The sequence below is a fragment of the Dendropsophus ebraccatus genome, chromosome 1, assembly GCF_027789765.1.
Source record: "Dendropsophus ebraccatus isolate aDenEbr1 chromosome 1, aDenEbr1.pat, whole genome shotgun sequence".
Lineage (NCBI taxonomy): Eukaryota > Metazoa > Chordata > Amphibia > Anura > Hylidae > Dendropsophus > Dendropsophus ebraccatus.
The window spans coordinates 145,734,122-145,760,383 of record NC_091454.1 but is presented as its reverse complement, the minus strand read 5'-3'; the positions used below and the strand labels follow the sequence as shown (position 1 = coordinate 145,760,383).

At 43.0% G+C, this 26,262-nt stretch overlaps 1 protein-coding gene across 1 annotated transcript in view; it reads left to right on the top strand.

The window, feature by feature from the left end:
• Positions 1–26,262, top strand: part of RORA (RAR related orphan receptor A) — a 295,203-nt gene that overhangs the window by 166,178 nt on the left and 102,763 nt on the right. The window contains exon 2 of the mRNA XM_069981422.1: positions 26,105–26,134. Coding sequence (XP_069837523.1) covers positions 26,105–26,134 — 30 coding nt within the window. The remainder of the gene's footprint in view (positions 1–26,104; positions 26,135–26,262) is intronic.

Sequence of the window (26,262 nt, the reverse complement as noted above, 5' to 3'; positions counted from 1 at the left end):
ATTGGCGATTTTAACCGGCTTTTGGATAAGTTTTTGGAATTATGACCACTAACAGTGATTTTCTGTATTGCGCCACTTGATCTGTACTAATATTAGCATCATGTAATGTTCATTATTCTAGTGTATGCAGCATTTCTTTTTTATCCAACATTTATCACAGATTTTGGGATCCCCGGCGGCTGAAACACTGAAGTTTCTGTAAAAGTTTCATAGTAAAGTTACCTGTATAATTAGTACGTTCCTACAGAGGATCGCTCCCTTTTTATAAATGCCCTTTTACTTGCTCCTCTACTGTTTAATTTCCTCCCTTTCCCTCCTTGATAATTTCTTTGCTCCCCTCGGGGGATGAACTGAAACACAATTAATATATCACATTTTCCATTTAGAATGGGTTTTAAGCAGTTAACCCTATGTGTTATTTATATTGCATTTATCTCTAGTTTAACCCTTTTATGACCAAGATATATTCAAATGGTAGACTTTAGTTACTAAACAATGTGATTGAACATGGTTGTGCATTGTAGACCACAAATACAATATTTTTTAATGTACTTTTAAGTTTCCAATATTGTAAAAACATATTGGGGCACTGCACCTATTTTTCAGTGAATATATGGTTTTTGTGCCAATTTTTGGACTATGTTCCATTTGTGAATCAGCATTCCACTGGTAAATATTTTTAGATGCAGTTTTTTAAATCAGCTTGTTTTAAATATTCGCCCCAAAATTAGCATAATCTGGAATTTGTGCCCAGTGTATCATCTGCGCAATTTAAAAACATCGCACAAACAGATGCAGGCCTATGTCTGGTCAGTAGCAGGTGAATTTTTGTGAATATTCTACATTTATTTTTATTCACAAAGTTATGAAATCTTTTATAAAATAGCCCAATTAGGTCGGGTAAAAAATCAAACAAATTGCATGTTTTAGATTCAATAGTAAAAGTCCCCCATAGTGTGTTAAATAATAGCTATCCAGTGTTTACAGAATGTAAATTTAGTTGTTTACTTCCTACTGAATTAAATAGCTTGTCTGGCACCAAACAATTTATCATGCATGGGCTCAGGCTGGCATAAAATAAAAAATAAGTGATACTTCCACTTCTGTCCTGGCACTGCACACAAAAAATGTCTGCTCAGTCAATCACAGGCCATAGCAGTGACCTAAGTCAGTAAGTCACTGGCCGAGCAGGCATTTTCTGTGTATAAAAAGATAAAAAAGGGGACAAGATGCTGTCAGGACAAAGGTGGTGGGGGATCAGGGCAGGTGAGTAAAATGTATTTTTCATTTGTATTCCAACCTTAGCTCATAGAGAAAAATATTATGGTGCTGGGCAACCTCTTTAAAGCAAGTTCTTCAGCTATATGTACTGTATGTAGCTATATGTGTATGCAATGGCAGCACACTACAAGTATAGGTCCATACTTCTAAAAAGTGTGTGCCAGTTGGCAACAGAAGTGCTAAAAGAATACACCCAATCCATGGTTATGAATCCAGTAAAATAATAAGCAAAACCCTCTCATTGCCTTCCCCCGCCCCTCTGGGGGATGATTGACAGATTGCTGTGTACACATAAATAGAGACTAGTCTGCCATTCACTGCTCTGAGAGACAGGAGAGACAGGAGGTATTTAATCCATGAATGAATAAATCCAAATAGCTAAAACTAGGAATATGAGCACACACAGTAGAGAAAAACGGACAAAACTGATTGTGTATACAACATTATCATGCTCATAATTTACAACAGAAAGGCCATTTTCACCTGTTCACAAATTGTTTAATTTTTACAGTTGTAAAATATGAAAAAACGGCCATAACATTACAATGAACAGATTAATAGCCCCTCCTGAAAGCTAAATCACCTCATAAAAAGTGATAAACTTAAAAATAAGGCAAAAATATGGCCTCAATTTAAAACTGACCATAAAAGTAATTGAAAAAAATGCAGTTTTTTATTATTATAAATTACATAAGGATAGATTGCTGGGAATTGTTATGTGCTGTTGTTGGCAAACAGTGTGATACCACGTGCTGGCAGAGGACTTTTGTTCATTAATGTTATCATCATGCTGCTAGTATACCAAATAAAGAAGGGACAAAGCACCTACAGGCAAAAATTAAATATGAATTCTAACAAATTCCTTGTTCGTAAGACTGAATAGAGGGTAGTGTCAATGAAAACTAGAGTTCACCATTTTGGTTATGCAACAGTGATACATAACCAAAAAGCTGTGTGCTATCTCTTTCTCAGACGGTGTCCAACTAAGTGGGGTTGGCTGGCAAGAAAGAAGTCCGGTAGCTGCCAGAGGTGACCTAACCAGATCTCCAAACCCATACCCATATCGGCATGGTCATATCAGCAGAGAAGCATGCCCAGCGTGTCAGTATGAGCAGTCAGGTAGAGTGCAACAGTGACCATAAGTAGCAGCAGATGGACCCGCTATGTGTATGGTGAGCCTGAAATAGGCTCCGAGCCTCACAGAGAGCAGTAGGCCCAATGTGTGGCGTGCTTTGAGTCTCCAGGGTCAATCCTAGACCTGGGAGGAATGGTAAAGCAGAGCTGGGGCAGAGAGAGATTGAAGACCTGCTAGGACACTGCCTGACTTGGGACCTATGAAGAGGCCTGGTTCTATACATGTAGATATTAAGTGGACTGTTGAAGAAGAGAGGGAACCAGTAATATCTACCAAGTAAGTGAGTTCTACCAACAAGTTCAAGGATCAAGATAGCACCAAGTTAAAGTAACCAAGTCAAGTTAAAAATAGCAGCCATTTTCCTATGTAGCAAGGTTGAAGTAAAGTTTAAAGCGGCTCTGTACCCACAATCTGCTTTTAATCCAAGATCTGTCTTGGGGTCCGTTCGGCATGTGATGCAGTTATTTAAACCTGCACCGCCTCTCCGTCCCTCTTTCCCACCCTCTTCACTATAAGGAATGCCCCCTGGTAGGTTTTTTTCTTTCATCACTTGTCTAAAAAACTGCACAGGTGCCTAAACGATCGAACACATGTGCAGTGTTCTTACAGGTGAGGAAAATGGGGGAATCCAGCACTCCAGAAAAAATATGCAGATACCATGTCAAAGACTGCATGTGATGAAAGTCTTTGGTAATTACATGCTTTTAAATAGTGTATGTTTGTGTCCCCGTATGTACCATGATTAAGCGCCTCCAGCGCGAAACGCGTCGGTTACGGGTCCCCCGCATGGAGTGATGAAGTTTTTATCTCTTATGTCTAAATAAAGGATCGTTTTACATATTTTTTCTGGAGTGCTGGATTCCCCCATTTTTTGGATTTGTTGCTATTTGCATCACCGTGTAAGTCTCCGTGCACCCTCCACTCATCCAATTGAAGACGCACATGTTACCAACCAGGGGCGTAGCTAATGTCTCCTGGGCCCTGGTGCGAGAGGCCAACTTGGGCCCCCCCCCCCTCCTTTCACGACCAAGTGATGCTATTGTTGTGTGTGTGTGTGTGTGTGTGTGTGTGTGTGTGTGTGTATATATATATATATATATATATATATATAAATATATATATATATATATATATATATATACACAGTGGTGCCTTGGATTACGAGCATAATTCGTTCCAGGACCGTGCTTGTAATCCAAATCCACTCTTAAACCAAAGCAAATTTTCCTATAAGAAATCATGTAAATGCAGACAATTGGTTCCACACCCCAAATATATTTATTATTCTGTACTGTACAGTAATGGAGAGGATGGGAAACACAAGGGCTGACAGACTGCAGGGAGCAGGAAGGAATGAGCAGGGCAGATGTGGGCACATACATGCAGCACTCTCTGTCCGGGGAGAGAGGGGTTACAGCTATGAAGAGATTACCCCCCCCACACACAGTCCTGTCCCCTGATGTAAGCCCCAGCCTGAAGGGGATCTGCTATGATTTGGAAGGTGTTTAGAGTACAGTGCTGTAGACCCCGCTATGCAGGCCATGCCCCTTCTCCACTCGCGCTCCCACCCAATACAGGAAGTTCTTAAACCAAAGCAATGCTCTTAAACCAAGTCACAATTTTGAAAAACTGTGAGCTCTTCAACCAAAACGCTCTTAAACGAAGTTACTCTTAAACCAAGGTACCACTGTATATATATATATATATATATATATATATATATATATATATATATGTATATATATATATATACACACACACACACACACACACACCAAGACAGATATTACCTATTACTGCCATGCTGTTACCGACCAAATCCTGTATACTGAGACCAATATTACCAGTAATACCAGTATATAGGGAGGAAACATTACCGCCACACCACAACCACTACCATCACCACCATATTGTTACTGACCAAATCCAGTACACTAAATCACCTCATCCAGTCATATAGAGGTGGCCCCAGCTCTACACAGGCTCTATACACCATATACATTACACTGCAGTTATATCAGGTGACTCACAGGAGACGTCTTTTCTGATCGGAGTTCTTTCCTTTTCATCATCTTCTCCATCCGTCCTGGGCCGTTATGAGAACTTCTCCGAGCCATGAATCCACAGAATCTGCCAGACAGACATATTAGTCTCCTCACTCTGACACCATCCTCATCTCTCTACACAATGCACATCTGTACTGTCCCCTTTACACCCTCATTTAGTGGGTAGCCCTGACTCTATGTGACCTCCTAATATATGCCCCCCTCTGTGTATTCCCTCTCCCCCTATGTTGCCCCCCCAAATAGATGGCCCCCTCTACCCCCTCCCTTATAGATGGCCCCCTCTACCCCCTCCCTTATAGATGGCCCCCTCTACCCCCTCCCTTATAGATGGCCCCCTCTCTCCTCACCCTCCCTTATGGATGGTCCCCTCTCCCCCCACCCTCCCTTATGAATGGCCCCCTCTCCCCCCACCCTCCCTTATAGATGGTCCCCTTCCCCCCCCCCTCCCTTATAGATGGTCCCCTTCCCCCCCCCTCCCTTATAGATGGTCCCCTTCCCCCCCCCCTCCCTTATAGATGGTCCCCTTTCCCCCCCTCCCTTATAGATGGTCCCCTTTCCCCCCCTTTATAGATGGTCCCCTTTCCCCCCCTTTATAGATGGTCCCCTTCCTCCCTCCCTTTATAGATGGTCCCCTTCCTCCCTCCCCACCCTCATAGATGGCCCCCTCCTTTCCCCCCACCCTCATAAATGCCCCCCTCTTCCCCCCCACCCTCATAAATGCCCCCCTCCTTCCCCCCCACCCTCATAGATGCCCCCCTCCTTTCCCCCACCCTCATAGATGGCCCCCTCTTTTCCCCCCACCCTCATAGATGGCCCCCTCCTTTCCCCCCACCCTCATAGATGGCCCCCTCCTTTCCCCCCACCCTCATAGATGGCCCCCTCCTTTCCCCCCACCCTCATAGATGGCCCCCTCCTTTCCCCCCACCCTCATAGATGGCCCCCTCCTTTCCCCCCACCCTCATAGATGGCCCCCTCCTTTCCCCCCACCCTCATAGATGGACCCTCTTTCCCCCCACCCTCATAGATGCCCCCCTCCTTTCCCCCCACCCTCATAGATGCCCCCCTCCTTTCCCCCCACCCTCATAGATGCCCCCCTCCTTTCCCCCCACCCTCATAGATGCCCCCCTCCTTTCCCCCCACCCGTACAGGCTGATAAAAAAACAAAACTTAACTCACCTGACATCGCGCTCCCACGTTGATCCTCACTCCTTCGCCTTCGGTCTGTCCCCGGCTGCTGCGCGGCTGCCGGGGGTGTCGCGTCTTATCCCCGGCAGCGCGCGCATCCCAGAACTCCCTGCGCGCCGGAAACCGGAAGTCAGGGCCCAAGGCGCGCAGGGAGTTCTGGGATGCGCGCGCTGCCGGGGATAAGACGCGACACCCCCGGCAGCCGCGCAGAAGCCGGGGAAAGACGGAGCCAGACTCTTGTGACCGCAAGCAAAACAATGCTTGCGGTCACAAGAGTGATTGATCGGGGGGCCCCGCGGGCCCCCCTTGTGGCGGGCCCGGTCGCGCCGGCGACCACCGCGACCACGGTGGCTACGCCACTGTTACCAACTCTTACGAGGTGAGCTGACCATCTACGTTTTTGTTTACTTTATGAATACAAGTTATTCTAACATTACAAGCATTTAATGTGGGCAGTATTACCATACTGTTGCCCCCAAGCAGTTCTTAAAGGGATAGGAACTATTTGTAAAAATCACCTGGACTAAGAACTGTGGAACAGATTTATCAAACCGTGGAAACCAGTGCAACCAGTACAACCAATGTTTTCAGCTCTGGTAAAATAGAAGCTGAGCTGTGATTGGTTGCTGTGGGTAGTTTATATTAGTTTCGGTGTTACACAGCTTGGTGAATCTGGGCCTGTGTTTGTGCCACTTTGTGGCTTGGGGACCCTACTCTTGTTTAGTTTTCAATATGGAGATCTATTCAACTGACAAATCCAGAATTGCCTCTGTGTTTCTTACTCTAGACTGTACACCTGAAAACTGTTTTTATAAATGACAAAGTTTACTTAAAAGATTGAGAAATCTCCCTTCTAAAAACACAGCTTCTTGGTTAAACAAGTCTGCCAGCGTACCAGTTTTCTAGATGAATACTCTGCGTGCCTGCCTAGATAATCCTATGTTTACATCACTAGGTCAGCATACAACCAGTCTGGTGATACATAAAAGCAAGTGTAATGAAAGCACAAGATGGTTGCTTTATCTGCTTGCCATAATACATTACATGAGTGCTTTCCATATATATATATATATATATATATATATAGACCCATATAGTGAGAGTGTAAAGCCCTTATTACACAAGGCGACATAGTGGAGCAAACAAGCACTGTCAGCGCTCGTTTGCTGCTCGTTCTCCTCTCGCTGCTGCTATTACATGCGGCGGTAGCAAGCGGGTGAGTACAGGGGGGGGGGGGGGGGGGGGGAGATGCGGGGGGCTGCCCAGGTGATCCCTAGATCGTCCGGGCAGCCCATAGAGGATAGCAGGTGTCTGTTGCTGCCAAGTTTTTACACTATTATATAGCTCTCATTGAGTATATAAATCCATGTGCGGTAAAATACGCCCACTAATGGCAACAGGAGAAGTCCGGCCAGACCCTGGGGAGGATGAAAGAAATAACATGCTCTTACTCCCCCCGCTCCAGCGCTAGTGGCCACATCCCTGCTCTGGTTTTTGGCCGCTTCCTGGTCTGAGCGGGGACCTGGGTCGTGAGGTCCGCTCAGCCAGTCAGCGGCCACTTTGGCCTGGAGACCGGAGCAGGGGACCAGGGCGGCAGGATGCGGCCACCAGCGCTGGTGCAGAGGAGGTAAGAGCACTTTATTTCTTTTATCCTCCCCAGCACTTGCCAAAAAAATGAGTCTGGACAGACTTTTCCTTTTTATCGCAAATTCAGCTGCAACCCCTGTGAAGATATATTCACATTTATATTGTACAATTCAGATAATCCAGTATCTTCAGGATATGTGCCAGATTATTGGAGTAATATTCATGCTGGGCACTTCTGTCCATGTCGTGGGGCACATTCATCAGAGAATTCCAAGCAGCAGATTGCAAACAAAGTCCCTGCACTCCCATTTTCAAGATGCAGTGTGAATTTATCCCACAGTGGCACATACACCAGGTTAGGACGATATGATACGTTCTCAACTGTCTGTTTGAAACGTGTCTTTACCTGTTGTATCTGGCACTGTGGAATAAAATCTTTTCACATAGTGTCCTAAAGACATGATTGCTGGGACTTTCTTTCCAATATGATGATTTTATACATCCACACATAGCAGAGTATATTAAGTTTAGCTTCTTTACCCTTTTAACGCTTTTGAATAAGATATATAAATCTAGCATTTCCATATATATATATATATATATATATATATTTTTTTTTTTTTTTATTTTTTTTTTTAATAAAGATCCAATACTGTCCTTCACATCTAGTAGAAGGTCTGACATTGGGATCAGATTGGCTCAGGCTCTTTGCTAGTCTGTAAATTGTTTGGGTTTTATTTATTTTGTTGTGTAAAAGGGACTATTTGCATGCATTAAATGTTTTTATTAAGTATGTAATATTAGTATTGATTATGCATATGCTAGAGTTCTAAAGGTCACAGCTAGAGATGAGCAAACCTTTGCCCAAACCTTTGCCCAAACCCAAACACTTTCCATTTGAATACTGGTCCAGGTTGAAGAAGTTGGAAGCAGCCCTAGGGAGTCCTGGAAAACATGTTAAGCATTTTTTATGTTGATTAAAATAAAGGCTGTTCATATCATAAAATAATACACTGCATTGAAATCAATGCAAACAACGACCATCGTTCACACACTGATTAAACAACGGCAGTTGTTATATATTGGCGTAAAAATAATAGACCTGTCTATTATTTCCAGCCGTTGTTTCCAAACAGCGGCCAGAAATAATTGACGGTTCACACACAGTCGTAGTGTGACTGAAAATCAATGCTTTATTGATTCTCAGTCACACCCATACGGCTGTCCAATTGTAATGATTTTAAAATAATCAGAAGTATCAGCTGGATGTACATGTAAAGCAACGGCCATTGTTTGACACTGCCAACAACTTCCGTGTCAAACACTGGCCATTGTTTTACCTAGTGTGAACATAGCATAACATGTTCACACGACGTTTACAAGCTGTTAAACTCCTGGCCACCAGGCTGCTTTCAGGACGTTCCTGCAGCTGATACCTCTGTGTCAGCTGCAGGAATATTCTTTTTTAAACTATTGACTTGCGGGCACGGTCGGGTGTGTCCCAAATCAATTAACCATTCGCTTTAATCCAAAGTGCAAGCGCTGCGGAATCTGTTGGCGCTATACAAATAAATTTATTAATATTATTATTAAAGTGCGGCCGCCGACACACATTACATTGTGTGAGCAGCAATTATATCTGGACGCTGTTCAGTGAATAATAGGCAGGTACATTATTTTAACACACAAAAACACAGAAAAATGCAACAGCTCACCGCAATGGCAAGATACAGACCCACTACAGACATGAAAGTAGTTAAAAGCAGCCCCCCCAACTGCCACAAAAAACTTCCATAAAAATAATGAGGCTCTTGGTTACCACTTGAAAATGGTATAAACTGCCCCACCACGTTACGGTGTCCTCATGCTCGGGACAGTCCTACACTGTACATTATTTTAACAAACAGCATTAACCCCTTAGCGACCCATGACGTATCTGATACGTCATGGTGCCGCTCGGGGTGTTCAGAGCGGGGTCCCGCCGGGACCGCGCTCTGAACGGCGCTGATCCCGGCTGACATGTGCAGCCGGGCAGTGCCTCTATTAGCCGATGCGGGTCCCGTTGCTGCGCCGGCTAATTAAGCCTCTAAGTGCAGCTGTCAAACCTGACAGCTGCACTTAGAGGCACTGCGCCGCACGTCCCTGGTGTCTAGTGGGACGGATCTCCCCCCCGCGATGCAATCGCGGGGGGGAGATCCGTTGTTCTGCCCGTGCCGGGCCTCAGCGTCGGAATGACGCTGATCCCGGCTCGGCAATAGATTGCTATGGCCTGCAGCAGGCCATAGTAATCTATGACCGATCTAATCGATCTTTGCTGTGTATATACACAGCATTGATCTCTATGAGAGATCAGTGCTGTCTATATACAAGTCCCCCAGGGGGGCTTCTAGTTACAGTAAAAAAAAAAGTAAAAAAGTGTTTTTATTAATAAAAAATCCCCTCCCCTAATAAAAGTCCAAATCACCCCCCTTTTCCCATTTTATAAATATAAATTAATAAATAAATAAATAAATAAACATATTTAGTATCGTCGCGTGCGTAATCGCCCGAACTATTAATTAATCACATTCCTGATCTCGCACGGTAAACGGCGTCAGCGCAAAAAAATTCCAAAGTGCAAAATTGCGCATTTTTGGTCGCATCAAATCCAGAAAAAATGTAATAAAAAACGATCAAAAAGTCGTATATGCGCAATCAAGGTACCGATAGAAAGAACACATCATGGCGCAAAAACTGACACCTCACACAGCCCCATAGACCAAAGGATAAAAGCGCTATAAGCCTGGGAATGGAGCAATTTTAAGGAACGTATATTTGTTAACAATGGTTTGAATTTTTTACAGGCCATCCGATACAATATAAGTTATACATGTTATATATCATAGTAATCGTAACGACTTGAGGAACATGCATAACAAGTCAGTCTTACCATAGGACGGACGGCGTAAATGCAAAACTCCCCGAAATCCAAACAAATTGTTTTTTTTTTCAATTTGACAGCGCAAATGATTTTTTTCCGGTTTCGCAGCATATGTTATGGAACAATAATGTCTGTCATTGCAAAGTACAATTGGTTTCGCAAAAAATATACGTCTCTAGGTGAAAAAATGCAAGCGCTATGGACTTTTAAACTTAAAATGGAATAAGCAAAAGCGCAAAAACGAAAATAGGCTTTGACCTTAAGGGGTTAAGGTAACGTTGTGTGAACACAGCGAGCGGCGTTGCATTGACTTCAATGCGATGCCACCCCTGCAGTAAAGAACAGACGCTGATTCCATTGCAATCAGTGTCCGTTCTTTACTGAAATACAACATTGTGTAAACATAGCCTTAGGGTTGCATCCAACGGTTTCAAACAATGGTATTCAAATACAGAGTGTTTGGGTTTGGACATTCCACGTGAAATTAAGTCTGTAGTTGAAAATCCTTACCAAATCATGCAAATCTATTATTTTTAAGTAAATAAAATAAACTTGTTAAAAATATGCAATTATGATTTGTTAGACATCGGCATCTTTTTTACTGCAAAATTTGTGTAGATTTGTTGATGTATTTTAATATTCCCTATGGCATCCTTGGGAAAATCCACAATAAATCCATGCATTTGCAACATATTCTCACATGCTACGTGTCTGTTTCCCTGCAGAATTTATTTTCCATTTCATTCACACTGCTCCTATTGTAATATCTGAAGATATTTCACATGCAAATCCACAGCATATAGAAAACATGAACATATCCTAAATTGACTAAGTCAAAGAAAAAAAGAAAAATGCAATGCAAAGTTACATATTGCCTGTATGACTACAATTTCTTGCGACCTTTAAAGTAGACTAATTCCTTATAATTTTTAACTACATAAAGTAACATCTTGTTAGTTTTATATTTTTTGAGCCCTTTGTATTTGACTATATTTACAAAAGCCAGCAGAGAGCTACGCTATGTGAACGATAGTATGTCTGTAATGCACTAAAGAGGGCCGTTCTCCAGCGCTGGTCACCCAAAGCACACTATATCACCACATGGTACAAGGTTTACAAGGTCTACCAAACATGAAAGAGAAGGTTTAGAGGGTCATAAACTGAAGCATAACTCTGGTCATTTCTCTAAGTTAAAACACCATGTTTCATTTGACCCATAACATAAAAGACAAAAGTTTTCTGCCTTGGAGAAATTGTAACAATTAATTAAAGGGCACCTACCAAGAGAAAAAGTGTAAATCCCTGATAGGTGATCATCTGAGATGTGTAAACCTTTACTGTGATAAACCACTTAGAGAGTGCTCTTAGTGTAATGTTGTGGACTAATTCACAGTGTCACCCTCTTCTGTTGTTATTTATATAGCCTGGAGTGGATGTGTGTCCTTACTGAAAAAGAGGGATCAGGTCCAGAAACAGAGTCAGGAATTTTCCATAATGCTATGGACATGGATGAATAGGAAACAGAGAAGCATATATACAAGAGAATATACCCAAACTGCCATATAACATAAAGGAAAGCTAGAAGGAGTAGGAAACAGATCCCAAGTTAAAACACTAGCACACAAGTATCATGGAGTGGACAAAAACTGAATTGCTGAACATTTACAGTTCCTCTCTGGACCGTACCACTTCTTGAAACTCTTTATAAATGGTAACGTTTGTTTAAAAAGCTTGTGAAATGGACCGAGCAAAAAGACAGCTTCTTCGTTAAACAACAGTGTGCCAGCCTTCCAGATGAATAATGTCATCCATGCAAGTAAACTATGTTTGTGTTCTTAGGTAATCCTTTGTTTACAGTACCTGGTTAGCATACAATAAGGTTGGTAAAACAAGTGCAATGAGAACACAAAGAGGGGAATATATCAATGCTTTCACCAGAAGACCAGTGGGAAAAAAAGTTGCTTATTTTTGTGAAATGCTTTAAAATTTTGTTGCAAAACACAAAAATTGCAATAAAAAAATAAAATAAATAAATAAGCATTAATGATTTAAATACCTCTTTTACCATTGAAGCAGCAGATAAGCCTCCACTGACCACCAGGGAACCAGATGGAAACCCCACCACTACCATAAACCACTATAACAAGTTCAGGGTATTACATTAGTATAATAAATGAAAAAAATAGATACAAAATGCCACAAAGAGCTAGTTTGGTAGCAAAAAATAATAATTGACAGTATTAGTAATAGTAATTAGTATGGGGAGCATTTTCACAGCAAAAATGGCTGCAGAATAACAAATGTTACTCATTGTCTTGCAGACACCCTTTATATTTTGAACGTACCAAGGCTGACACCAATGTAAATTTAATAAGGAATTGCTATTGATGACATTTATTTTTCCATTGAAGGTGGCTTCATATAAGATAAGAGCCACTTTTTAAAGCTTGCTATAGCGTAGATGGCCAGATACCTCAATAACATCTAAACCTTAGGTGTGACAAGTCCCAATACATTCCTTTTCTTTTAATTAAAAATCACTGATGCCTCTGATGCTGACTGGCTGAGCGGGCCTAACACGTCACATCCCAGGTCCCCGCTCAGACCCAGAAGTGGACAGGTCTGGGCGACTGAAGCTGTGGGATACAAGCACCAACCAACCAATATTAGGAAAAAGTCAGATGAACCCACTAATGTCAACAGGACCTGCTCACTGTCTAACATCTATGAGGGTCTCAAGACTCTTCTTACAGATGATGTTGGGGGGGGGGGGGGGCGGTAAAGGATTGGGCATATTGAAAATCAACTGCTTGATGCATTTGTTTGCAGAGAAGTAAGTTACTGCTAGAGTTGCCCGGCAGCAATTTACCCCTCTTTTTTTCAGGAAACATAAACGTGTGGCTTCATGTGTATGGGGGGATTGTGAGACATAGACTATCACACATGTTGCAGTGCCTTAGGACCAGCTGCAAATAGCTGTGTGAGCCATAAATAGCCAAATAATATCCATTATTGAAGCATTCAATCTGCTTAATATAAAGGAACTTTGATTGTCAGTAATCCCCTACATGGTATCTTCAGAAATCCTAAAGTGGTGGGATCTACTAGACACGGATACCCCTATTTCTTTCCAGAGTTATCCCACAGGGTTGTATGGTACAATATTATCATGTATACAAATACATGCTGATGATTTACATGTGACAGGCTGGTTTAAGGTGTCAGGGGCTTTCAGTCTAATTTCACTAATCAAGTATTTGCCTTTCTGGACAAGGTCACATAATTACCCAATATGGACAGTCACACAGTGGGCACAGGGAAACAGCAAAACTATTACTTTACATGTAATGTGCAACTTCTGCAAGATATAGGGAAAAACATGCAAAAATAGTGACAACATTCCTTTAAAAATGAAAATAATAGTCTTATTAGTTGCAAAGTCTTTTTATTTATTCATCCTAATTTAAAAGTACAATGTTTGGCTATGTTCCAACGTAGTATTTCTGTCAGTCTTTTGGTCAAAATCAGGAGTGGAACAAACAAGGCAAAATTATAATGGAAAGATTTGCACATTTTGTGTGTTTTCAACCCACTCCTGGTTTTGGTTGAAAAAAGAATGACTAAAAGACTGATGGATATACTATTTGTGAACATAGTCTAAGGTTACTACTACATGAAGCAATTATCACCCAGGCAGCGACGGACAGCGAGCGGGGAACAAGGAGCAAGCGAGCGCCGACATAACAGGTCAGTTGCTCCCTTATATCAGGGCTGTGTAATAAAACCCTAAGGCTATGTTCACACTACTTAAAAGTACGGCCGTTGTTGCCATCGGCAACAAAGGCCTTACTTTATGCAGCGTCGAACATTGCCTATTCCTTTATGGGATCCCGGCTGGACTGTATACACATCGTATACGCTCTGGCCGGGATCCCATGCCGGGCCACAAAGAACTGACATGTCAGTTTTCTGCGGCAGCAATTCAGTGAATTGCGGCCGTAGGAAACCCTGTCAGTTCACACAATGAAGCGAGCGGCTCCGGCCACTTGCTTCATTGTGTGCTATGGGGAGTTCTGATGCGCGCGCGCGCTGATGCGCTCGCATCAGAATACTACAGCCATAAAGATCATTCGGCCGGGATGATCTTGGCAGAGACCGGCCATTCTGTGACCCGGCTGGGTCACGGAACAGCCGGTCCGATACGACGTGTGAACATAGCCTAAGGCTGTAATGCAATGTAAGGAGTCATGTCATAGGCTCTCTATAGGCACCATATGGTGACTCCATAGCGCACTGTATTACAGTGGTATTCTCCACTAGAAGCAATGTTATTACAAGTGATGGAACATGGCACAGTTTGTATTCTGTCAGATTGCATATGAATAGGTATACAGAGGTACAACCCTATAGACTTTTTTAGGTGCTGTATTAGGACTCTTAGGTTGTCTCCCTTTCCTTTCATTCTCTTTGTTTCCTAGCATTCCATCTTGTGTCTGTAGTTGCTCATAGTAAGTTCTTTGAAAATCTGTGTCCAAAAATGGCGTATATAGTTTAAGTCATTAAATCTTGTAACGGGTGCCTCCTGTGTTTTATCATACCCTATCATATGGCCACATTTGTTGTTCTGCTTACGTTCCTGCCAACACGTATTACTGTAACCAATGTTTTAGTACAAAAAGATTATTTGGGTCATAGCCCAGGGCTGTAAAGGGAGCCAGGCCTTCCCTGCTCACTTTCTATAACCTAGAGGTAATGGGCTTGCTGTATATTCTAGAGAGCCCACGGCTATTCATGATTATTGCAAACTATGTGAAGAGTCTTACTGTGTATGTTAATACGGCTAGGGTGAAGGAGGGCCACGTCCTATGAAAATGTAAACAGTATTCTAAGCTTCCCACTTTTTTGCTTTATTTAAAAAGATAACTGTGAGACAAGAGGCCAAATGAGTGCACCTGTGTTGTTTAGCACCAAGGGATCTTTTCTCTTGTGATGCTGTCCACATATATTTGTAGCTCAACATTTTGTGCATTTCATACAAATTACAATATGTATTATAAAAAATATCACAGATTAAAGTGGCAAATAACTTCTTTCTTACTTTTTTCCTTGTTTTCTTTTTTTTTTTTTTTTTTTATAAACAATTTTATTGTTATTTGTTTTAGTTTGAAGTTGAAGTTTGTTTTAACTTTTATCTTCTCTAGGGAATCTGTGTTTTTTTATGCTGCAATATAGTGGTCATGGTGGTCAGAATTCTTCCACCAGCACCAGGCCTCCAACAATCCTTGGGACGACTAGGGGTTGCACTTAATGGAAAAGTCTGGCTGGGGGGAAGCAGTTGTAAAAAATTCTTTCCTTCTGGGGATGGGTGGGGGATAATAAAAAAAGGTATATTTACCTGTTCTGGTGCCCACACAGCACCGGGACCAGCTCCTGTACCACTCTGACAGTTTACAGATCTGCCCTGTGGGACACCACTGCAGTCACTGATTGGTTGAGCCGGGTAAATCCCCCTCTTCAGTGATGTGGCAGCCAGGTCATGATGTACCTCACAGCCGGGAGACAATGACATACCCGTCGGGGTAAGGGGTCCCAGTAGTGCAGGGCACCACGGGCACAAGGTCTGGTAAGCATATGTTCTTTGTTATTTCCCCCCCACGCCTGTTCAATATGAACACCCTCCAACCGGACTTCTCCGTTGTTAAAGGGGTTATCTGATGTAAATTGATAATAATCATGCTGCCTTGGCTATGGGGGAACGTAACAGAGCTCTATACTTACTCGTCCTACTCTACCACAACTGGTGGTTCCTAGGCTGCGTGGTGTCTGCCCCTGTCCTCTTCTTCAGGACTTCTGCTGACATGCCATGCAGACAGGAAATGACCACTCAACATGAACAGCATCATACTGTCTGTGCCGAGCGTAATTTCCTGCATAAATATCAGTGCACACCTGGAATATAGCACATAACATACCACAGACCCCATCGAAATCTAAGTAGGACAATGCACCAACCATCATAATTGGTGTCATGTTTTAAGCAGATTTACACAGAGAAATGTAAACTGGTGATCACTGTTGTCTTTAAAGAGAAAAGTCCTGTATCTAATACAGAGCAAAGGTATATATTTTTAAACTAATCTAGGACATATAAAGTTAAAAGATGAAATGGGTTCCCATGTCGATCATGTATGGCATAGCCATAGGTTACTGTTAAGAATGTGTTGTGACTCTTGAGTTCCTTTATAAATGCATTTGTAACTTTAACAATAACAATTCCTTTCCATATGCTTTGTGAGGACATATGGCCATCATAGAGGGGATTTCTCTACTTAGAACCACTGCTAACAATTGCTTAGAAAGAGCCATTCATTTCTGGAGTTTTCTGGATCTGGATCAGCTGAATGCTGGGACTACTTTATAGGGGTTGTCTGGCGTTTTAAAGGATAACTCCGGACTGGGTGATTTTTGGCTGGGGAGGAAGACGATGAAAGAAGTAACATGCTCTCACCTCCCCTGCTCCAGCACTGGTGGCAGTATCACGCAGCTCCAGTCCCCGAGTCCGGACGCTTCTTGGTCTGAATGGAGACCTGGGATGTGACGTGTTAGGCTCGCTCTTCCATTCAGCAGTCGAGGAGGGACACCACTACCACCACTGACTGGCTGAGCAGGCCAAGCACATCCCAGGTCCCCACTCAGACCCAGAAGCGCCCAGGACCGGAGCTGCGGGATACCCATACCAGCGCTGGAGCGGGGAAGTGAGAACATGTTCCTTTTCTCATCCTCCACAGCCCCACTCTTGTCTCCAACTTGGGCGGGGTTTTGCTGCTCAGATCCATTGAAGTGAATGGAGCTTAATTGCAAACTGCACCTGAACTGGAGACAAGAGTCGTGTTGTCTCTGAAAGAAAGTGGCCATGTTTTTGTAACCCCTTTAACATAGTGCAGCAGTTATATAGAAAACATAAAAGAGCCTATACTTACCTCTCCGCGCTCCCCTGGTGTCCTTCCTCTGGTCTCTGGTGTCCCCCACTGATCGCAGCTTCCTTAATTTCCAGGACAAACTTGTCTCAGGAGTGAGAGCCTGATCAGCCAATCACTGAATGAGCCAGGACAGTGATTGGCTGAGCTGTCATTCCTGACACGAGTTCCCAACACGAGTCCCGACATTGGTGGGGGATCCCGGATGGATAAGCATAGGCTCTTTTTTTTTGTTTCTATATAGCAGCAGCAGTGTATTAAAAGTTGTCTAACACAACTCAAGAGGTTATCTTCTTGAGACTACTCTTTAAAAGGCAGATCTCATAGTCCTCAAATGTCCCTAAATTCCAGGGTCCAGAGTTTTAAGGGTTTGTGCTGCATACCTTTAGGAGAGTCTGATGGGGGTTCATTTTGGGCCTTTTACTTATGTGACTGATGTGTGTATTGTTTGCGGAATGAAAATGTCCAGCATAACCTGAACATTTTAAGGTCATGCTAAAAGTTAAAGTTTACAAGAATTATGATACAGTGTATACACGTTTTCACATATGCCAGTCTATACAGGGTTTGCGCAAAGGTACTGATCTGCAAACCAGTCTGGTCTGCAGTCTTAAAGAGGTTTTCCAGGAGAAAAGTGAGAAGTCCAAAGTAGTTGGCTGTTCCCTGTGTAGCGATGGCAGTAGAGTAGTTCATCCTCAGCGCCTATTGAAGTGAATAGGAGCCAAGGCTGCAGTACACCGGTGTCAACAATACTGGGAAGAAAATCTGTGGCTTATGGCTGTTATTACTGTAGTGCAGGCATGGAACAGCCGATTGGCAGGGGAGCCAGGTGTCAGCACTCCGCCAATCAACTATCAATAGTTTTTGGTTTTTTTTTTCAAGAAAAACTCCTTTAAGGAGGTTGTATAGTGTATTCATTTTACAATTAACCCACCTCAGCCTCGGATTTCTTCAGCGGGCACCTTGTTGTGTCGAAACTGAGACCAGAAAGTACTATGCACCAGGAATAAATATTGTTAGAATCACAGTGTACAGTCTCTATGGCTCTATGGCTTTTTTTCTTATGACTAAGGTACTAATCTTTTCACAAGCGATAGTTACCTTAAAAATTTCTGAGGGCCCCTACCAGTCTTCATCCAGCCCTGGCTTGCAAAAGCCCAAAGCAATACAAGAGGAAAGGGCTGAGATTGAGGGCAGAGGGTGAAATTATACAGGTGCCACATACAGGCATCTCCAACCCAAGTTATGAACAACACATTTATTGCCTGTTAAATGCTTAGTTCACCCTTTATGTAAAACCACTCAAAAATAAAGCTTTCATCTTTTTAGCATCTTTTTAAAAATAATAATAAAGTCTTAACTGAGGGTCCATCAGGATACCATATCTGCAGCCATACAGAGGCTCTATAGACAGGGGGCCTACTACTATTGGCATACAACAGTGCCTCTTTCTATCCAATAGAATGCATGCAAGGAGCTTAACTAATGAGTCTCATAATTCCTGTGCCATAGTACATGCTGGAGAAGAAGAGACTAGAGATGAGCGAACCGGGTTCGGGTCCGAGCCCATCCGAACCCGAACGTTCGGCATTTGATTAGCCGGGGCTGCTGAACTTGGATAAAGCTCTAAGGTTGTCTGGAAAACATGGATACAGCCAATGACTATACCCATGATTTCCACATAGCCTTAGGGCTTTATCCAACTTCAGCAGTCACTGCTAATCAAATGCCGAAAGTTCGGGTTCGGATTGACTCGAGCATGCTCCAGGTTCGCTCATCTCTAGAAGAGACCACATACTTTTCTTGCAAAGCACTTTATTACCTGTGGTGTCTTGTGTGTATACATATATTCTTTTATATATCTTTATCTACATGTTTTTTCTGCTTGTAGATTGTTACCTCTCATGTAACTTTCCATTTATTAATTTTACTTAAAACTTATTAAAATGCTACAAAATATATTACTCCAAATACTTTGTCACTGTTATAAATCAACCTAGGTAAAGCTGTTGCTTGAACCTGTGTTTCTACCTAGGGTTAACATTAGGGCTGGCTGCTAATGGTTCTAATTTACTGGAAGGGACTTTGTCTGGAAACTACTTTAAACACATATGTCTGTGGAACCCCTTCTCTGCATCAATCAGGACTGAAGAACACGATTAATCGCTCTTCATTGAATGCTATATACATTATAGTGATGTTTGACTATATATCTGGCACAGGTTAAATGAATTGTTCCCATTAGTGGAATGCAGTGGCTGAAGGAGATTCTGCGCGCTTGAAAGTCACATGGAGGGAGGGGGACAGAGCTTATGTGGAGGGTGACAGGCCTGCTAGCGGTCATATTTTACTGTCATACTTAAGAATGCTATAAAGTGATGGCTTACAGGAAAGCCTCTCAGTTTATAATGATAGCAAGACCTTTGCCAGAGAGAGAATGGAAATAGCCCATATTCACTAAGTGGTGTTTTTATATATAAGGATAACTACTAAAATGAATTACTACTGGCTACTTTTATAGGACACTGCACTACATGAATAATGACTGTGTGAGGTCAACAATTTTACAATATTTACACACTACTCTGCTAATATAGTAGTATAGAAATTATCAAACCAGCTAATGAGTAATTACAATAGAAAAGATTAATCTGACAGATTTTTGAAGCCAAAGCCAGAAGCAGATTGTAAACAGGAACAGGTCATAAAGGAAAGACTGAAATTGCTCCTCTCTTCAAATCCATTCCTGGCTTTGGCTTCAAAAATCTGTCAGATAAATCTCTCTGTGCAAAGGCACCCTGATGGTGGTTTTACACGGAACGATTGTTGTTCGAATTTGCACGATAACGATCGCATTTGAGCGATAATCGTTCCATGTAAACACAGCGAACGATCAAGTGACAAGCGAGAAATTGTTCATTGATGTGACCTTGTTACCTATTGCAGCCAATCAAATGTAAAGTTCAGCTTCTGTCGTACATTGTATAGTGCAGAATACTGAACTTTGTCTTCTATGAGTCACAGACAATAGGAAAACTCCAAATGTACAATTCCCTTTATCCACTTAGATACTTAGTGGACGTGTGCCGCATCATCAGCTGCTCAGCCGCGATTGGCTGAGCACAGTTATGCTCAGCCAATCGCGGCTGAGCAGCTGATGATGCGACAGAGGACGGCATCAGGGACGGCTGCAGCGATTCGGCCGGCCTCCCGAAGATTTTGTCGTTGACAGAAGATCGGGGACGGGGACGACGCGCGTCAGGTATGTATGGTACACTACACTTCCGGGTCCACGTGCGGGGGTGGGGGAACACGGGGAAGGGGGTGATTCACAAATATAACATACATTACAAAGTTGCATAACTTTGTAATGTGTGTTATTTTGTGAATAATTTCTTAGCGCCGCACTACCCCTTTAAGTACCGGCGGGGAGGATCCGTGCAGGGACCGGCCCGGTCACAGAACAGCCGGTCCAATACGCAGTGTGCACATAGCCTAAAAAGGTGTCCTATGTCTAGTTGTGTCACGGCCGCGTCCCGTGCTCCGGACCGCAGCCGCGACCTCTCCATGCAGCTGCCGGGGTCCATGTACAGGGACCCGGCACTGCTACTAGTTCGGCCCCGGGGGCGCCTTACCTCGCCCCGCTCCCGTCACCCGCTGTGCCGGCCGGCGCGCGCGTCCCCACCTCCTAGGGCGCGCGCGCCGGCTGTCTCAGATTTAAAGGGCCAGTCCGTCCCTTATTGGAAGGTGCTCTAATCACTTCCTATAAATTCCAGCCCTGCCCCTCTACAGGTGTTGGAGCCTCTACTTGCTTCCCATAGCGTTTGGCCCAGCTCCCTGTTGTTCCTGATTCCTGTCCGCTACCTGGTCCCTAGCCCATGTTCCTGATTCCTGTCCGCTACCTGGTGCCTAGTCCTTGTTCCTGGTTCCTACTCCTCTGTTACACCATTGCTCCTGTGTTCAGCCTGTCACCTGCGGTTACGCCTACAGACCTCTGCTATCGCCATCTCCTGCCTACTGCTCCTGCCACGCCTCGCCTGCCGTCACTAGCAACCAAGCCAGGGGTAGCGACCTTGCGGCGGGCTCTGGTGAAAACCAGCGGCCCCTTAGACTCCGCTCCCTGGTGAGGTTAGTGCCATCGCTGGTGACGGTCCAGTGGATCCACTACTCCAGGCGTTACAAGTTGTTATGTAAAAATCTAGCCAGGCTGGATCTCAGTCTCAGGAAGTGGCCAGTCAGCGAATCATTGGCCACAGAGGCGACTCATCTAAGTCAGTGATTGGCTGAGCGGCCACTTTATTTTGTTAGGACAGAGACTAGTAAGTGCCAATCAGCAGAACCTAACCCCACCAGAACAGCAGCAGTGTGGGATATGAACAGGTGAGTACATGTTTATTTTTTATCACATCATGACCAGGTCTACATATAAGATAGCTCCTTTAACAGTACTTGTTACCTGTAGGATGTTTTAGCAGTAACACTCAGTAGCAAGCCTATCTTACAAAATGAGTAACATTAAAATAATGCAACAGAGTTAGACTTTGACTTATAGGGGCCACCCTGGTGTTATTTAGGTCCCAATGCTCGCAACAGAGTGAGGACCTTAGGGGCTACTTATTAGGATGGTTTGGTGGTCTCTACACTAGGAGGCACCCCTTGGCAACAGGCTTCCTTCTCTGGAGAGAGGGATATCTGGCTATTCCTGTGTTTTGAGTCTCGCAACTGGGGGTCCATGGAACCCTTCTTTGCATATCTTACAAAATGATAATAAAAAAAATTGTACCAAGGTTTGGTTACACCGTCTCAATCTAAAAGTATAGTGTGAATGCTGTACAAACATTGACGTTTTGCCATGAATGGCTGTTGTTTAACACTACCTATGGCCGGAATTAATGATCATGATTAGTGAACATTGCCTTAAGGCCCTATTACACCAAACAATTATCGGCCCTATTTGGCTGATTATCAGCCTTTATGGGCAATAATCAATTGGTGTAACAGATAGTGCTAATGGTGCGTTTACACAGACAGACTTACCTGACAGATTTTTGAAGCCAAAGTCAGGAATGGATTTGAAAAGAGGAGAAATCTTAGCCTTTTCTTTAAGATTTGTTCCCTGTTTATAGTCTGTTCCTAGCTTTGGCTTTAAGAATCTGTCAGATAAATCTGTCTGTGTAAACGCACCATAAGAGTCAACAATCAGCCAACATGCACAATGCCAGCTGATCATTGTCTTTCAACACATTGAAAAAAAACTATGTTAATAGCAACAGTCTGTTGACCATCGCTCTAAAGAACATCCGGAAAGCTCCCTGCGACCACCCCCTCCGCTCCTCCCCGCTCACTGTTGGTGCATGTAATAGCACCGACAGCAAGTGGGGAATGACAGGTCAGCACTCACTTGCTCCTTTAATACCGGCCCATGTAATAGGGTCTTTAGTCTCAAATCACACATGCCATGTGGTTTTGCAGTTTGTTTTTAACCCACACATGAGAGGATATACAAAAATGCATTATTATTTCCTTTATACTTCACTTTCTATTTGTATCTGTTTCTGTGCTGGGTTTAGAACACTGTCACAAAATCTGCATGTGTGATTCCAGCTTATGTTTTCTTGCTAAGTGCCGATAAGTTGTATGCACATTTATAACTTTACACCAAAGAGGTGAGAATTCATCTTCAAGGATATTATTTAAATTCAAGGAAAGGTTTCAGACACCTTAGAGCACAAGTTTGTTGTAGGCCGGACATGACATTATTTTATGTGTCCCATTCCCTAGATTTATATACCTAGCATTTGTTTTTATTTATATGTAGAACTTAAAGAAGAAATCCAACCAAAATGAAAAATTCAGTGCAGGCAGGGGGTCTGGGAGCATAAAAAGAAGCTCTACTTAACCGCTCCTGTGCCCGCACAGCACTGCATCTCGTCCCCTGGACCCCTACTGGCCGCCTGCAGCTCCCGGTCCTGCAAAGTCACAACCAGGCTCAGGACTATCTGCTCAGCCAGTCAGTAACTGTAGCGGTGCCTGGTGCCCTTCCCGCCGGGTCATTATGACAACGGAACCTCTTCCCTTCTGATATCACTCTAAGTACTTCGGCTTCTGACATTACTTCAAGCATTCCATAATTATTTAAGTACACTTCCTTTTCTTATGCAGATCTGAAAATGCTGATGCCAGGGCAGGCGCCAGCACCCACCTTGCTTGGGCCAACCAGTGATGAATTATAATGTGGGCTGTTCAGGCAGCCGCCCACATCTATTCTCACTGCAGCTGCACATAACTCGGGGGCCCACCAGACGATTCATGGACCCACAAGTGTTGCAGCAGCAGTGCTGGTTACCACACTAAAAGCAAAAGTGAAACTCACCTGCCACACACGGGGGAGCGTGTGGGAAGTGAGTTTTTTGGGGAGGTGTGCCATCTACTAAAGGAGGACTATACTGGGGGCCATATACTGGCTGGGGGGCTACACTGGAGGCCATAGTGGGAGGCAACTACTAAAGTGGATCTATACAGGGGACCATGGACTAAAGGGGACCACACAGGGGGCCACCAACTAATAGGTTGCTATCTTCCTCTAAATGGGTCAGTGTATGGAGGGATACTGATATAATTACAATGGATGTTCATTTTACTGTCGCCACATGATTTAATGCACAAAAGGGCTCGCTGAGGCTCTGTGGCTCAAGGCTCACAAAAACCTGGAGCCAGCCCTGACTGATGTAATACAGATTTTTGCAAATCCCAAAAGAAAAAATGCAGACTATAGATTTGCATTTTTTCAGTCTGCAATGCACTCACGGTTGTTTAAAGGAGGGCTAAAGTTGACTTAAACCTGACTTACTGGCTATAGCTTAAGTTGTGATAAACATATAAAAAATGTCGGAAAGAAGAGCAGCCATTCATAGGAAACATTCCCACCTCACTATAAAAAATTTCAAGACTTCAATATAGTTCTGCATGAATAGAATGATGTCAACAGGTAGAACACTACTTAGTAGACATAGAGATAACTCATCACATTGGTAAAGTTGTATCCGTCTATCGTCCTTGCCCCCAACTCATGATTTATGCCTCTTAGTGAACATTACAACTCCATTAACAATTTGTGAAACCAAACTCTAAAATTACTCAGAGCACTTGAAGTAACGGATGCTGATTATCATTAATGGCCCCATTGTCCTACACAAGGACATTCATTGTCCAAGCCGCTGTGTTCTTTCTTAGGAGCTGCTTTTGGCATCATCCCTTTGTTTCCACATTCTTGTAATGTTCCTTCATGCATTCTCAGGTGTTGCCAACTTTTTTGGAAGCAGTGCTGGATTCATTGCCTTTTATCATTGTCTGTGGTAAAATAAGGCAAGGGGAAAACAAACACCGTGCACAAAACTTTAGTCATGTTGAACAAAGGGGGGTATTTATCAACTGGGTTAATGCTGTGTTCACACATTGCGAAGTATCATGGCAGTAGTGCGACGGAACTGCAATCACAGTAAAAAGTTGCAGTACTCCAATGCAACTGCAAGGTGTAAATGCGGGCATTGTTTGTAGAATTTCTTTTCAGCCCCAAAAAATGTTGTGCTCAATTTATGTCTGAGGGAAACATACTGGGGGAGATTTATCAAACTGGTGTAAAGGAGATATGTCTTAGTTGCCCCTAGTAACCAATCAGATTCCACTTTTCATTCCTCACAGATTCTTTGAAAAATGGAAGGTGGAATCTGATTGGTTGTTAGGGGCAACTGAGACAATTCTTCTTTACACCAGTTTGATAAATCTCCCCCACTGTATTTTCATGTTGAGATTAAGTTGCATTTTTTTAATTTGTTTTTAATTGCGTAAAATGTACACTGGCTTGCATGCTGAGCATGTGTTTTTGTTTTTGTTGTGGTTTTGCTTCAATTTTCCCACTATTTTGCAGTGCATTGTGCATTTGCAGTATAGTAGCAATAGTCTGTGCATGGTCTAAAGCAATTATACCTCTAGTCATGTTCCAAGCACACATCTTTGTGATTCATTGTGCAAGTCTGTCTATATTGTAAGCAAAGAAAAAACCATCAAAAAACATGACTCAATTTATTTTTGCTCATTTTTTGGGCTGTAAAACACCCATAAGGCTTTGTTTGCAAGCTGTCAAAATGACAGCCGTTTTTATTGGACGGCCTTCATTTACCACTAAATAATGGCTGTTATTTTAAAACAACGGCCATTATTTGTATAGTAACGCCCAATGTTTTAAAATAACCAAAATTTTGACGGTATGTGAACATAGCCCTACAGTGCAATCTAAGTTGCTTTTTTATAATTGAATAGTAACACAGCTATTAGTGAACAAACATTAATTTTATGGCTGGAAGTAGAATTAGTTCAGAGACTGCCCAAAGCAACCAATCACAGCTCAGCTTTCAGCTCTGGTAGGATAAAAGTGGAGCTGTGATTGGTTTCTGTGGGCAGTTTACACCAGGTGTATGTTTACAACCTTTCATAAATCTCCCCCTATGTTCTCAAATAGTATTTCTGTCAGTTTTTTTGGGTTTGACATACTCGCAGCAGGATGACAATCCTGCTGCAAGTATGTTTGCCCATTGAAATGCATCGGCAAGTATCCACAGCAAATCCGCTGCGGATACGTTGTGTGTGAAGGCACCATTAAACTGCTGGCCGCTGGGCCGCATTCAGCACATTCCTGCCGCTGATACCTCTGTTCTTTTTACAATTGACTTGCGGGCACCGCCGTGTGTGCCCACAAATCAATTACTTCAAAGTAATGTGCGGCCACCGGCCACCTCTATTCAAAATCATTTGTCAGTTTTGAGTAGTTATCTTATAGAGGTTTTGCTGTACTTCATCTAGAACGTCTATTCCCCATGTTGTTTTTTTGTACTATAACATTATATTTTGTCGACTAAGGTTCCTTTTTTCTGACTTATTTTCTCTTTCTTGTTAGGTCTTTCCATAACCAAGAAGACTCACACATGTAAGTAAAAATGAGAACCTGCTACACAATCACAGAGCATTACTATTTTTTTCTGTTCCAGTACTGGGATCAAGTCTTGGTTTGTAAAGTTTATGGACCAATTTTCCAAGCTTGGAAATTGAATGAGT